We start from the raw sequence: 14,397 nt of genomic DNA, 5'->3' as shown, positions 1-14,397 counted from the left end.
AATACCCCAAAACAGAGCCCTTTAAAATGTATTTTTGGCAAGGAGAGAGGACGTGGGCTGCCAGGATGCTGGTGGCTGTGCAGCCACAGCTCTGGGCAGAAGGGCCTGGTCTCTGCTGGCTGCTCCCCCTGCACGGCCTAACGACGGCTGCAGGCACGCATCTCTTTGGAAAGAATTTCACATTTTCCACAAACTTTATGGAAACCAGGAAATCCAGTTAGGCACATCAAGAGAGGGGGGCGTTGGGGCCTCATGTGGAGAAGAATGGAGAGGCACAAGGACATGGTGCCTGCAAAGGAGAACCAAACCAGGATGGGCAGAGGTTCCCAGGCAACAGACAGACCAGACCACAATGTCTGCTCCAACTCCAGTTTATTGAACATTACAAAATACTCTGCATATATTTTCACATTATAACAATATCCTTGCAAATAATATATTAAGTCTTGAGTCATTTGTGGTGCCCATGGCTACAGAAAACACTGACCCAACTAGAGATTTAGTATGGTCCAATATCAGAAATCAAAACTAGAATAAGTCATACCAGAAATGCAAAACTATATAAAAACCTTTTAAAAACTTCATGCTCATCTGGTGGAACAGGTACAGAGCTGAAGGGCCTCTGCTGAGCCCTGCTGACAGGGCTGGGAGCTCCACCAGCTCACCTGCTCCACATTGGACTCGCCCACCCAGTGCATCCAAGTGCATCCAGTGCATCCAGGTCCCCTTGGCACCTGCTGTCTCAGCACACCCACAGAGCCGGAAAAGGCAGCCTTTTATCTGCTTTGGAGCATTAACAGTCCAAGACCCCATTTTTCCCAAAGAGGAGTGACCCCCAACCTTCCAGCTCTGCCGGTGCCCAGCCATTGTGCTCTTTTGTGTGCTGAGCAGTTCTTGGGGTGAAATTCTTGGCTCTTGAGGTCACACCAGAAGTAATTCATCGTGTGTGCCACCAGCTCCCACCACCCTCTGAGGAGGGAACAGGGGTGGCTGGGATGCAGGTGTTGGGGATAGACCTTTGAAGATGCACACTGGTCACACCCATCCTGCTGTACATTCATACCTGCTGCTCACTCCACTCCTTGCACCATGACCAGTCCTCCCAGCTGATGCACCCCAGGCAACTGGGAGACTCAGACGTGGGCAGAAGGAACACCAAGGATGCTGTGCAGGGCAGTGCCTCCCAGTAAAGCCAGAAAGCTGAACACTGCAGCTGCTGGGAACACATCCAGGCGAGGCTGCGAGGCGGCACAGCAGGGTGGCTGTTAGAGGAGTCCCTGTGCGTACAGGTTTGCTAACCCAGCTCCTGGTGGAGCCAAGCCCCAGGAGCGCTGCTCCCAGTCCTGAGAAAGCCACGGCCTTGCCTCTGTGGTGCCTCCATAACCTGGGGAACACGGGGCTGTCGTGGCAAGGAGCCCATCTCCGAGCTCCTGGCTGAGCTCCATGCATGCTGTGAGGAGCCAGCACTGTGGCCACCTTGAAGCCAATGGCTCAGTCACTGGGTGTGGGTGGGCTCCTGTGCACCAGCGCTGCTCTCAGCCCTTCTCCCAGAGATCTCCTACTCACAGCCAGGCTGGAGACCAGCTCATACTCTTACACCTGTGAGCAGCCACAGCCCATTTCCAGCAGCCACCACCGCAGGGCAGCACAGCCAGGAGAGGATCAAGTCTGTTCAGGATCCCAGCCCTGGGAGAAATATCTCTAACCCCCCAGCTGCAGAGATGTGTAGGGACCAGAGAGAAAGAATGAGGTTTGGGATCTGTGCCTTCCTGGATGGACAGGGGCTGGTACCTGCTGTCACAGCACAAAGACCAACTATTGTCCAGGTTTGCATCAGCAGGTGCATGGGCAAAGCACAACCTGGAGAACAGCTCCAGGAGGAATACTGGGTTCTCCTGTCTCTCCTGGAGTTTATGGAGACACACACAAGCTTTGCAGTGCAAGACAGAGCAGTCCCAGGTCATAGCCTGTCTTCAGCTCTCAGACCCTTCCCAATCCACAGGGTGCCTCAGAGGTGGCTTGCTCTGTTGAACATCAGCCACCTGGGCTCTGCAGAGGGTGGCATCCTGCCCTGCTCCTCTGTGGCCATCAAAGGCTGCAGCTCCTGCTGCTCGGGACCGTCCGGGCTGCTGTCACTCTGTGACCGGCCGCTCTTGGAGACATGGCTGGGGAACTGGAAGCAGGAGCTCTGCTCTGGCATCGCTTGGCTTGCAGACTGGGGTTGCTCCTCCAGCACAGGGCAGGCAAATCTCCTGTGCTGAGGTCCGCTCTCGATGCCTGGGGGGGAAGCGATGCTCTCCAGGGAGGAGATGCTTTGGTTCCACGCCTTCTGCATATCCACTGGCACAATTTTGGTGGTCTCCGAGGAGACATAAACAGCCAGATCAGCCTGGTCTCCTTTCCATGGCAGCTCCTTCTCTGCCAAGGTTGGTGACGGAGGGATGATGCAGGGGCTGGGGCAGACATCCAGGCTGCCTGGAGATGCAGATGGAGGGACAGTGAGAGGGAGCTTGCACAGCTCTCAGTCTCTCCTTGGACCCTGCAAACATTGCAGAACCAACCACTACCAAATGGCCACAGAACCCTAGAATATCCTGAGTTGGAAAGGACCCACAAGGATGCAGGACAACCCCAAGAATCACACCATGTGCTGGCCCAGGGATGCAGGACACAGGGAGGCTCTGCCATGCCCCCAGAGGACAACGATTCTCCCATTCATGCTCTGGTTTTTGGTTTTGCCCAGGCCAAGGCAGCTTTGCTCCACAGGCAGAGGAAGGATAAGGTACCCAATGGCAGCTGCCCTGCATGGAGCATTGGTGCCTACCAGGAGTTGTCTTTCCCTGCAGGACCTCATCAGTGGCTCGAGCAACGAACACAATCCCCTCATCGTCCTCCTTCTCCGTCTCTGAGCTGTCACTCTCCTCCTCCTCTGAGCTGACCATCACCAGGACAGGAGCTGCAGGCAGATGGAAGGGGTTGGTTTGGTGCTAGCACAACCCTGGTGCTGTCATCCCACTGATCTGGCAGTGGGTAAGCACAGCAGGTGCTCCCATCCCACACCACCAGGCCCCCCTGCCAGGACCTGCCATCCTCACCTGCCACTGGCCTTACCTGCATCCTGCCAGGGGACATTTCTGTGAGTCTTCCCATTGGGTGTCTCTTTGGTCAGAGAGATGTTCTTCTGTGAAAGAAGAGGAACTGGCAGGGACCTGCCTTGTGCAAAGCCCTAAACCAAGAGGTGGTTCTGCAAGCCAGCCAACATTGGGCATGCAGATTCCCATCCTGGCTACATGGCAGATGGTTTCTAGTCCTTAGGCTTTGCATCTTCATGGCCCCACAAGGAACTGCTCAGCTGCAATGGCTTCAAAAGCCTCCAAATAAAAGAAAATACCTAAGGCTCAGTTTGAGGTGTGGTGCCACACTTCTGAGCCTGGATCTGCACCAACACTGAGGCTGCTTTATGCTGAGTGCTCTTGCAAAAAAAACCTGGGGCTCCTCCAGGGCTTTGCTCAGTGAAGAGCCACCCCACAGCACTGATGGCATGCTGGGGACACACAGACACACAACACCTGCATGCTCACATGCAGCATCAACAGGAGAAGAGACGAGCTGCTTTCCCCTCTGGCTCTGGAGCTGCTGATGCCCTGCAACACTTCACCTACACCGCAAAAGGACTCTCTTACTGCATCCTGGGGTGGCCAAATCTCAGAGCTAGGAAAAGAACAGGAGCTTGGGGAGGACTTGCCTTTTTCCTGCCTTTTTCCTTCAGCCTGGCCTTGCTCTTGGAGGAGCAGACATTGTGCTTTGTGGACTTGAAGGTCTCCAGACGCCTCTTCATGTTCTGCCGGAAGATTTCTTTATCTTGGCGCTCTTGTTTATCTGGAGAGATGAAGTGACGGCTGTAGCTGGCCTTGTACTGGCCGAGGGAGAGGCAAAGAGACACAGGGTGAGCAGCTGGCCCCACGGAGCACGGTCCATCCCCGCTCCTCCTGCGGGTGCTGCTCCCCTCGGGGTCAGCCGCACGCCGTGGCCCGGGAGTGCTCACCCTCCGCCGGGGCTTGTAGAGGCTCCCTCGCAGCACGTGGTGCATGGCGGCGTCCTCCTTGTCCCGGCGGCTCCGCACCGTGTCGATCACCTGCAGGTCCAGGCACGCGCCGCTCCCGCTCTCCCTCCTGCGGGGAGATGGACGTGGACGGGCTGGGCTCCATGCCAGCCCTGGGGCAACCCGCCCCCAGGGAAGAGGGCGGCTGTGAGGTCCAAGGAGGTCTGTGCAGGAGCTCAGAGGGATGGTTGTACTCACAGGAGGTTTGTGACTGATGACTCTGACATGGACGTGCGGCTGGGCATGGAGGGCAGCGCCAGCTTGGCAGCCGAGTGCACGTGGCCACCCTGGGAGGACAAGGTACAAGGCTGGCATCAGGACAGCAAGGACCCAGCTGGGATGGGCAGGTCCCCACTGCCTGGCCAGAGGGTGCACATATGGCCCTACACGAGGGGAACCTCTCCTGCCAGGGCCACTGCTGCCTGTACCTGATCTACAAAGCTGATAGCATCCCGGATGTTCAGCTTGTAGTAAACATCCCAGATCTCATCCCGCAGCCTGTAGGCAGATTTCCGCATCAGGAGCTGGCTCAGGTATTTCTTGTCAAACTGCTCCCACCTGCCATGAGATGAAGACAGAGACAGTTCAGCTCCCATGGGGTACCATGGCCAGGGATATCTACCCACACAAGGCTGAGTGTCCCAAGTATGGCGAAGGGAGGCTGGGCAGCAGGACCTGGCTGTGCACAGGGACACACTGCCAGGGAGATCAGGACGGGAGGGGACATAGTGACCCTTCAGCCTGCCCAAGGGGAAGCCAGACACCATTGGATCTGTGAGAGGCAGTGGGAGCAGGACTGGGGCCACCCTGCTGGAGCACTTCCCCTGCAGGAAACAGGCTTTTTGCATCCTTTTCCTGTCCCTGTTCTGCAGATAAACACTGCCCAGGCAGGAACAGGGCTGTTCCCTCCTCAGTGCCCAGAGCAGTTCCATCCATGAGGAGGCAGAGGGCCATTGCCACCAACATGGACACCCCAAGTTCTGACCTTGGCAAGAACAGCTCCACAGCATCCCAACCTGACCTCTTTCTGGGATGCTTTTGTGATCTTGGTCTGCTGCACAACAGCAGTCCGATGGTACCTATCCAGATTGATGGACAGACATACAGGCTTCCTGGTCCTGCTGCCCTGTCCACAGCAGGGGTGTTCTCCTGTGAGAACCCCAAGATGTCCCTGTGGCTGCCATGCATCTCCATTCACTAACAGCCAGCAGAGGATCCTGTCTAACACACTCACTTGTCCCGCCAGTAGTGGTAGCCATGGTGCCCCACGATGTCCTCCACCGCTGCCAAGATGTGGTCAAAGGCCTTGAGTGAGGGGAAGAGGGTGAGTGGTGCCAGGCTGTGGGTGCCCTGGGGATGCCAAGGTCGTACATGGCCCTCTCCCAGTCCCACAGGTGAGGGGAGCCGGGCAGCCTCTGGCACTATCACTTACGTGCTCATGCAGCTCCTCGTTCAGCGTGGGTTTGTGGTGGTCACTACGCTTCACTTTCAGCCACGTCACCAAGGGTTTGATGGTGAGGCCCTAGAATGGCAGGAGAAGGCAAGGGAAAGACTGGGAGGGCGAGAGGGTGCATGGCTGGGGCATGGGGAGCAGAAGCAGCACGAAGTGACTGGGGACAGTGGCTGTGCCAGCCACACATGCCCCTATCAACCCAACCCCTGTGCCATGGTGTGCACCCCCAGTCATCCTTCCCCTAGACTCATATTCATCCTCCCTGTGGCTTCCCTTCCCAGGGCACTGACTGCCAGAGCTGGGGCCCATCAGCAGATTTGTAGAGAGAGCCTGGACAGGCATGCACTCTTGGAGCTCCTGGAGCCAGTCCCAGAACAAAATGCCAGTGGGAAAAGAAGGTGGGCCATGGCCCCACCATCACAACAGTCCCCATAGTGGTCCTGCCCACCTGCTGATGGATGGGGTGTCAGAACCAAGGACCAAAGGTCACTTGAAAAAAGATATTTTCCCAAAGCACGTGTCCCCAGGCCAGTTCTGTGGCAAGAAAGCAGCACCGGAGGAGGGCACAGTGCCCATCCTCACCTGCACAATGACAGTGAAGAACACCACCACGATGGTCGTTGCCACAAAGTAGTCCTTGGCTTTCACTTTTTCCCTGTCCAGCAGGATGACCAGGGCGAAGGCCACAGCCCCACGGAGGCCACCATATGACATGACCACCTGGTCGATCCTGTCCAGGGGGATGAGGCGGAAGCGGTTGAGCACGTATGTTTGGAGAACAACACCTGGGGAAGAAGGAGGAGGAGAGCCTGGAATGCTGGGAGAACCCTGCCTGCTCCAGCAGCACAGCACAAAATCCCAGCCAGGATCCATGGCTGGCCTTGTGCCCCAAGCTTTCCCAGGCAATCTCCTTTTTTGGCCTGAAAAGGGCTGTGTGCTACCGGCCATATACACAGCAGGACAGACTGACCCACGGCTCTGAAGAGCAGGATAAAGAACAGGGTGCCCAGCACCAGAGCTGTGTCCCATGTCCACTTGGAGGTGTCCACAGCCGAGATGCCCAGAAACATGAAGATGATGGTCTCTGAACTGCTGGCCAGTGTCTTCATGGTGTACTTGACTGTGGTGCGGGATTTCTGGGAGATGTTGGCTTCCACGTACTTCTTGCAGCAGATCCCACAGAAGGTGACTCTGCAGAGGGGCAGGAGGAGATGGCATGGCCCTATGGCAGGATGAGGAGTGGTTCTACTCACTGCCTCTTGCTGCTCAGCACTGCAACCCCAGTTTCCTGGGTTGCCCTGGGGTAACCCAGTACTCACGCCAGGATGGCGGAGAGCGAGACCATCTCGGCGGCGAGGTACGCGACGTAGGCCAGGAGGAAGACGAAGAGCGGCTCGATGATGCGCACGCGCTTGGTGAACCGCGTGATCAGGGCCAGCAGGAAGGCGAAGAGCAGCCCCACGGCTGTGCCCCCCAGGCTCACCAGGAAGAAGGAGGCTGGTGGGAGGAGAAGTCTCATGTGAGCCATAAGGAAGTGGGCCCAGCTCCTGTGCCCCACAGCCATGCCATGCTGGGCTGGCCAAGTGCCATGTTCCTACCCAGCTCCCCTCCAAAGCATCCCATGGAGCACAAAGCTTTGGATGATCCCAAAGCTCCCCTGGAGCACCTCTACTGTGGGGGCAGGCTGATAGAATTGGGGCTGTTCAGCCTGGAGAAGACCCTGGGGAGACCTCAGAAGCCCTTCCAGTACCTGAAGAGTACTGCAAAAGAGCTGGAGAGGGACTTTTGACATGAATGTGGAATAACAGGACAAGGGGGAATGGCTTCAAACTGACAGAGGGCAGGATTAGATTGGATATTAGGAAGAAATGCTTCCCTGTGAGGGTGATGAGGCCGCGGCACAGACTGGCTGTCCCATCCCTGTAAGTGTTCAAGGTCAGTTTGGGGGGGCTCTGAGCAACCTGGTCTACTGGAAAGTGTCCCTGCTCACGGCAGGGGGGGTTGGAACAAGATGGTCTTTAAGGTCCCTTCCAGCCCACACAATTCTGCAGTTCTATGCTGATGGCCAGCATGTGACACATGGGGGTGACAGAGCTGTGGTGCTCAGTGCCCACCCCACAGGACAATGGCTCCTGTGCTTGCCCTGCTCCACTTCCACAACAGAGGAGGAGGTGGAGGGGCTGGTGTGGCAATTACTCACCTACCCCCTTCACGTAGTCTGTGGCGTGGATGTGCGCTGGGCCCAGCTCCACAAAAGAGTTGAAGACCTTGTACAGCACCTGCAGGCAAGGCAAACCCCGTGAGAAACACAGGGCATTGCCCTGCCTTGAGAGGGACAGGAAGGGTCCTGTGGAAGAGGCATTTTCCACCCCAAACCTGTCAGGTAACAGCTCATTTCAGCAAAGTCTCCCAGGGCCAGGAGAGAGGAAAGGCCAAGAGAGCATGGCATGGGTCTGCCCCCAGCTCAGGGATATCACCTGCATCCTCTGCCCATCCTGGGGAATTCCAGAACCTTGGATGTGTTGGGCTCAACATTAGAGTCCCCCAAGCTGCAACTCACCACAGTGACAGCATCGTTCAGGAGAGACTCGCCAAACACAATGATGAAGAGGGTCTCATTAACATGGACCTCTTCAAAGACAGCCAGGACTGCCACAGGGTCCACAGCTGAAATCAGGCTGCCAAAGAGCAGGAAATCCATCAGCCCAGCTTCAACACCTGGATCTGTTAGGACAGAAGGACCAAAGTCAGGCAAACCAGCCACCCCAGAGCCCCTCTCACCAGGTGGAAATAAGCCCGTCCCTCATCTGATCCCAGTGACTTGGCTGCAGCATCTCAACTGGGAGTGCAGTGGGATGAGGCCAAAAGTGTTCGCAGACCTCCAGGATGCCCCTGGAAAAGTGGGACTTAGTGCCTTCTTGCTGCAACATGAGAGGAGCATGAGGGATGTCCCTGCTGGCCCCCAGGTGCATCACTGCTCCTCCAGCAGGCACCACCAAAGGTGGCTCAGCAGCCCCACCTCGGGTCCAGGCATCAAGTGGCTCCTCAGGGCTCAGGAGAGCTCAAAACACAGCCCAGGCCAGCCAGTGGCTCCAGCCAAGGACAGGGAACACACGGCAGTGAGCCAGCAACGCTAGCCAAGGTCGGCAGACAAAAATAGCAAAGACATGAGTCAGCCCAGAGCCAAGCAGGGCCCGTCTGCCCTGCACGCTTGACCGTCCTGCCAGAGCACCATTCCCAGGATGTCAGGACCCTGCTCGTGCTGTAATTCCTAGGAATCCACAGCAGAGAGAGGCAGTGGGCTATGAAATTGGGGTTGCTTTGCACCTCCAACCCATATTTTTGGGATGTGGGCCGAGCTGGGCAGCCCTGCACACCCACCCATGAGCCCGGCCCGGTGCAGGCCCCAGAGCGCGGTGCCGGTGGCGAAGGAGTTCCAGAGCGTGCCCACCACTGCGTAGGTGAGGATGGCACCGATGTTGTCAAAGAACAGCCGGCTGGGCATGAAGTACCCCGAGTCCAGGACGATGGGGGGCAGAAGGAAGAGGAAGAACATGTTGGGCTCCAGCTGGTACTCGGCTTTCTTTGCCACGGCCAACACGATGCCCCCCAGGCCCAGCCCCAGCAGGATGAGAAGGCAGCTCTCTGGGACAACAGATGTCACCTTCCTTGACAGGTGGAAAACTAGAAGAAAAAGAAGAATGAGAGCATCAGCCAAACAGGCACGTGGACAGAGCATCCCAAATCCACAGGCTTCACAGAAGGGTTGGGTGATGCATGATGGATGGGAGAAGAACAAGGGAGCACCTATGGAAAAGCTGCTTTATGGCCACATGTGCACAAAAGGCCTTCCAGCTGCCTCCCAGGTCAGGATTCCAGGTCTCTGACTCTTTAGGATTTCCCTCTCAGCCACTGTCTAATAAGCCAATCAGCCAGGCATTTTACTTTTCTTGGCTTCTGGTATCTGCACTTAAAGGTTTAAAACAGGCAGCGAACACGTTCACAGTCACGAGCACTGCTGGCTGCTCTTCAAGTGAAGAAATCCTGGTACACCAGGACATGTCACCCCACTCAGAGACGAGGATGCTCAGCCCTGGTGACAGGGTGACCTTGTTTGCATCCATCTGAGCAAGCAGCCAGAGCATGCAAACCACTGCAGCACAAGCCATGCCCGAGCACAACCTCCCTCAGCACCAGCTAACCTACCTGCATGCAAAAACACAGGCACTTGGGAGCTGCAGATTTAGAGATGCTTGGAATAATCAGTTTATTCCATGCAAGGTTTGGGCCAAATCTTAAGCTGCCATGGAACAGGATGTATTTTCTAAAGCAAGCAGAGGATGCCCTGTATTCATCCGTCAGTAATGTGGCAGTGAGCCTGTGCTCAGGCACAAGCCAACAGGGTGCCACACCAGTCAGCACAGGGGATTTGTTCCTCCAGGCACCCTTGTTCCCATGTCAGGGTGTCCTGTGTAATCCCAAATCAGTCCAGCTTCCAGGCAGGCAACCCCCATCCCTGGGGGTTTCTCCTCACTAGCACAAGGTGCTGTATTTCTGCTGCCCCTCCAAAAGGGCATTGCTTGGGGAAAGGCCACTGAGTGATTTTGTCCCCCCATCACTGGGTTCTGCCATCACTTGTAACATCCAGCCCAGCTCTGTTGCATGACTTGACCATCAGATGAAGAAATGGGGATGGGTTCCTCCAGGTACTCCAAGAGCCACCTCTGTCCTTGTGCACCCAGCAGGTACAAGGGACATCAGGGCAGGCTCTGAGCCATTAGTTGGCTGCGAGCCCAGCCCTGCTGCCAAGCCCAAAACCCAGTCCCTAAAGCCCTTTAGCTGGACTAAGGCTGCCCATTGCTTGTGCCAAGCTACCCCTCCAGAAGGAAAGTTGTGCTGTGGTCATGCGCCAGCCCTGGGTCACTCAGCTGCTTCCCTCCTTTGGAACCCCAGTGGACAGACCATAAGGTCTGCCTAGCCCAGGGTGCTGTCTCCAGTGGCACAGACCTGGACAGGAGCCCAGGAACAGGCAGTATTTCATCAGTAGGTTTCCATGTGTCTATGCCCTTGTCATTCTCCTCTGCACCTGTCCTGGTCCTGCTCTATCCTTCTGGGACAGGTCCCAGGGTCCCCAAGATGTGGGCAGCCAGAGAACTGAGGTTGTGGCCTCCTGATGTTCTTCCTTTCTCCTTTCCCAGCACCTCTTAGGTGATTTTCTTTCCTTCACCACAGCTGAACTCTGAATTAGCAGAGATAATTGAATGACAAAGATCTGGTTCACAACCAGAGACATCATTGAACCCACCACCCAATGTGCAGGTTAAGGACCACTTTTCCTTCAGCTGAGGACCTCAAGAGGTTGCTGCTTGGCACAGTGAGCTCCATCCATGCCCCAGCACTGGCTCCCTGCCATAACACAGCAGGAGCCCGGCTGCAGCCAGCAGGGGCAGAGCAGTGAGCACAGGGGCAGCACGATCTGCAGCTCCACCACCAGGCACCTCAACAGGAAAGAGCACCCAGGCCAAGCCTCTGCCACCGAACACCCCAACCACAGAGCCTGGGGCACCCCCCTGAGCCCCAGCCACCTGGGCTCACTGCTGTGGGCTGCAATACAGCCCTGGAGACTGTGGTGATATGGACACTACAGCCCTCCAAGCAGACCCACAACCTGAGGAAATGCTGGCTGGGCTTCATCCAGGCCAAATTCCTGCTAAATGACCACACAAGTGACTGCAGAGCCCTGTTCACCCCACACAAGCTGCTTTCACCGGTGGACGAATGGTGCTCACTCAGCGCCTGCAGCAGGCTGTGAAGCTGCTTCCCACCCACGGGAACAAAGCTCTGAAGTTTTCAAGAAGGGAACGAGGCGTCCAGCCCCTTTCTGCATTCTCAGGAACATTGCCAAGATCCCTGCTCTCTGCTTCGGCAGCCCAGCTGCATTCCTCATGCTGTGGAGCTGTCCTGGCTGGCTGGGGGACCCAGGAGAGCGTGCAGGGATGCTGTGGGGACGTGGGTCCTGCCTGTCATCCATCATGGAAGTGTTCAAGGCCACGATGGATGGGGCTTTGAGCAACTTGGTCTAATGGAAGGTGTCTCAGCCCATGGAAGGGTAGCTGGAAAAAGATAATCTCTAAAGTCTCTTCCAACTCAAACCATTCTGTGTTCTATGATTGATTTCACCACGCCAGAAACTTGGTCGAATAAAGGAGAAGCATCAATGGGAAAGATCATGCTTGTCCAAAAATCTGCTGGCTGATGGGGAGAGCTGCCAGCCTCCCCAGGAAATGGCAGCACATGAGCTCCCATGTGTCACAGAGAGCAGCCAGTGGGGACAGACTGAACGAGCTCTAATTTTATACACCATAGTCAAGGATTTCAGTACTAAAGGTTCCCACAGCAACAGTAACTTAGCCACATGTGAATTAACTTCAGAGACATAATCCATACTCAGGCATACATAATAAAGGATCTGCCACTGAGAGAACTCAGGGCCAAAACCTCTTGTGCTCCTCCAGAGCTTGGGAAATGGCAAAACACCTAAACCAAGACAAGAGCAGATGGGGGCAGAGGTGATGGGGTGAGGAAAGATGGTTGCAATGCTGCTGCATAGAAAAGTATCTGTCTGCTGGCAAACTCCTGCCTGTGGGGCAGCTATGTGTAAGCAGAATGTTTGGGGCAATGCTCATGACCTCTGTGCTCCCCATCCTGTGCTCTGACTGTGGATGGAAAAGGCAGCAAAGCCCGGATGATGCCTCGCTGTGCAGGAAGACAACACCCAAGCCAGTTTTTCCCTGCCCCGGGTGTTTGCTGGCTCTGGTCACCCCAGCATCGTGACTGCCTCTGAGAACAGAGCCCACAGTGTCATTTCCCCATCACCCGGGCGTGGGGCCGCTTCCTCCCCTGCAGTCACAGGGCTGTGAGCTGGCAGCCCAGCGCCACAACCGCAGCGGATCCTCTGCGCCAGCCCAGCCCAGTGTCCACAGCTGGCACTGCCCTCTCTGCTCCCCAGAATCCTCCACCCCTGGTTCAACTCCTCTGTGGGCTCCTGTGCACCCTGGGGACTGCAGGTGCCATCTGTGGGGACACCCATGTCAGGGTGCTGCCTCCAGCCGTGTCTGCAGGTCTGGGCGCCGCTATTGGCTCCAGGCTCTGAGGATCCACTGGACCCACTGGATACACTAAACCTGGCAGCTGGAAGCCATCAGGGTTGTGTCTCACAGACAGAGAGGAGAGTGGCCATCAGCCTCAGGCCTGGAAGAACGTGGCAGATCTGGGAACTTGGGAATGATCCCAGCTCAGGCCTCCCTGCACCCACCAGCACAAAATCAGGGTGGCTGAGGGGAGCATGTCAATGGAAACCTGCACAGGGAACAGCTCTGGGGAGAGGTTGGAGAGAAGAAAATAACAGCCAGGGGAAGGAATTTTCTCTCTGATCTTCTGCAGGTAGGAGGGACGCACTCGGCAGCTGGAGGTGGCACAGCTACAGCAGAGTGCTGTATTTTTAAACTCACGATACCTTTTAGTAAATTCCTCGCGAGGTTTTAAGTCTCTCTTGCAAGAAGGCAAGGAAGGAGAGGAACGGAAGTTCCACAGTGATGCTGGGACAGGAAGAGGCCAGCTGGTGGTCACAGCTGTAGCTGTCTCCTGTGTAACGGGTGCTGCTGCACATCCCTGGCTGATCAGAGATTCCCCTGCCAAACTCTGAACCCCCATTTCTTGATCCAACTCAAAACTAAGAGAGTGTCTGTGCCCCCACCACAGGGGCTGTGCCCACAATGGGGTCTGTGAGGAGAAAACCTGGCTCAAGGTCACGATCTCATCCCCTGGGCGCAGCACAGCAGGCAGGGGCACTGTGGGGGACCAGCCCTCTGGGCACCCCTGCTTGGCACCCACGCACGGGTGTCTGCTCCCCAGCACCCCGGATGCTGGTGGGGAGCCCAGCCCTGCGCAGCTCACACACATCCTCATTGTGCCTTCCCACACAGCCTCTCACAGCAGAGCCTCCCCTGGCTGTGTGGTTCTGTGCTGGGGAGCACAAGAGTCCAAGGCCAACCCAATCCGGAGTGACCCACTGGAGGAGACTGCAGGCACCTGCCATCCCCAGGCTGCTGGGGGCACATCCTGCCTGGCACCGGCACCACCGAGCCTTTCCCCGGGCCTGGGGGGGAACAATGGCTTCCAGACCTGCCAGTGCCAGGTGCTGTGCCAGCCTTTGGGAACACGGGACATCCTTTGGGGCTTCTCCTCTCATGAACCCTCCATCCTCTGTGCCCACCCATCTATCCATCCATCCCTCGCAGGAAAAAAACAGCCCGGGCCCCCACCTTTTCCTTCGGGTGGTGCCTCAACCCCGCCGCCGCACATCATCCCACGGCAGGGCACGGAGGATGTGGCGTGTCCCCGACCTCCGCAATCCAGCTGAGAGTCGTGACCAGCCGGATTTGTCCCCATGACCCGTGTCCCGGCGTGCGGTGACACCCCTCGTCCCGCGTGCCCCCGCGCCCGCCGGGGATGCCGCATCCCCCCTGCCTGCCCGGGGGTGGGCGCGTCTGCTCCCGGGGGACCGGAGCGGGTGGGGACATGGGACACACTCACCGATCTTGGCCAGGCTGGCTACCAGGATCCAGGCGGCCACCAGGCAGGGCGCCTGCACCTCCCGCCACTGCCAGCGCAGCAGCTCGGCTCCCGCCGGGGCGGCGGGGCCGGGGGAGGCCGCCGGGGGCTGCATGGCGGCCGCCCCCGGGCCCCCCCGCCCCCCCCCCCCCCGCCGCTCCCCGCCCCAGCCATTAGCACCTGCCCCGGACCCAGCACCCCCCTGCTCACCCCTTGCATCCCCCCGCTC

The 14,397-nt window shown here is 57.3% G+C and overlaps 1 protein-coding gene across 2 annotated transcripts; it reads right to left on the bottom strand.

Annotated features, from left to right (window-relative positions):
* Positions 1-355: 355 nt before the first annotated feature.
* Positions 356-14,287, bottom strand: SLC9A5 (solute carrier family 9 member A5). Of its 2 annotated transcripts, none has more exons than XM_041400950.1 (16): positions 14,151-14,287; positions 8,937-9,239; positions 8,116-8,279; positions 7,756-7,834; positions 6,875-7,052; positions 6,526-6,746; positions 6,138-6,340; positions 5,535-5,624; positions 5,337-5,407; positions 4,531-4,660; positions 4,301-4,389; positions 4,046-4,172; positions 3,746-3,916; positions 3,112-3,181; positions 2,825-2,956; positions 356-2,475 (listed from the first exon to the last, which is right to left on the bottom strand). In XM_041400950.1, exons 1-16 carry the CDS (start codon positions 14,281-14,283, stop codon positions 2,009-2,011), a joined length of 2,628 nt encoding a protein of 875 aa, XP_041256884.1. In that variant the 5' UTR covers positions 14,284-14,287; the 3' UTR covers positions 356-2,008. The 2 variants fall into 2 exon arrangements, with proteins under 2 accessions (XP_041256884.1, XP_041256885.1); XM_041400951.1 differs by having other exon boundaries at positions 2,252-2,539.
* Between the last annotated feature and the right edge of the window lie 110 nt (positions 14,288-14,397).

This window comes from Onychostruthus taczanowskii, unplaced genomic scaffold (assembly GCF_017590055.1).
Source record: "Onychostruthus taczanowskii isolate IOZ18803 unplaced genomic scaffold, ASM1759005v1 scaffold18, whole genome shotgun sequence".
Lineage (NCBI taxonomy): Eukaryota > Metazoa > Chordata > Aves > Passeriformes > Passeridae > Onychostruthus > Onychostruthus taczanowskii.
This window is presented reverse-complemented; position numbering and strand designations above follow the sequence as displayed.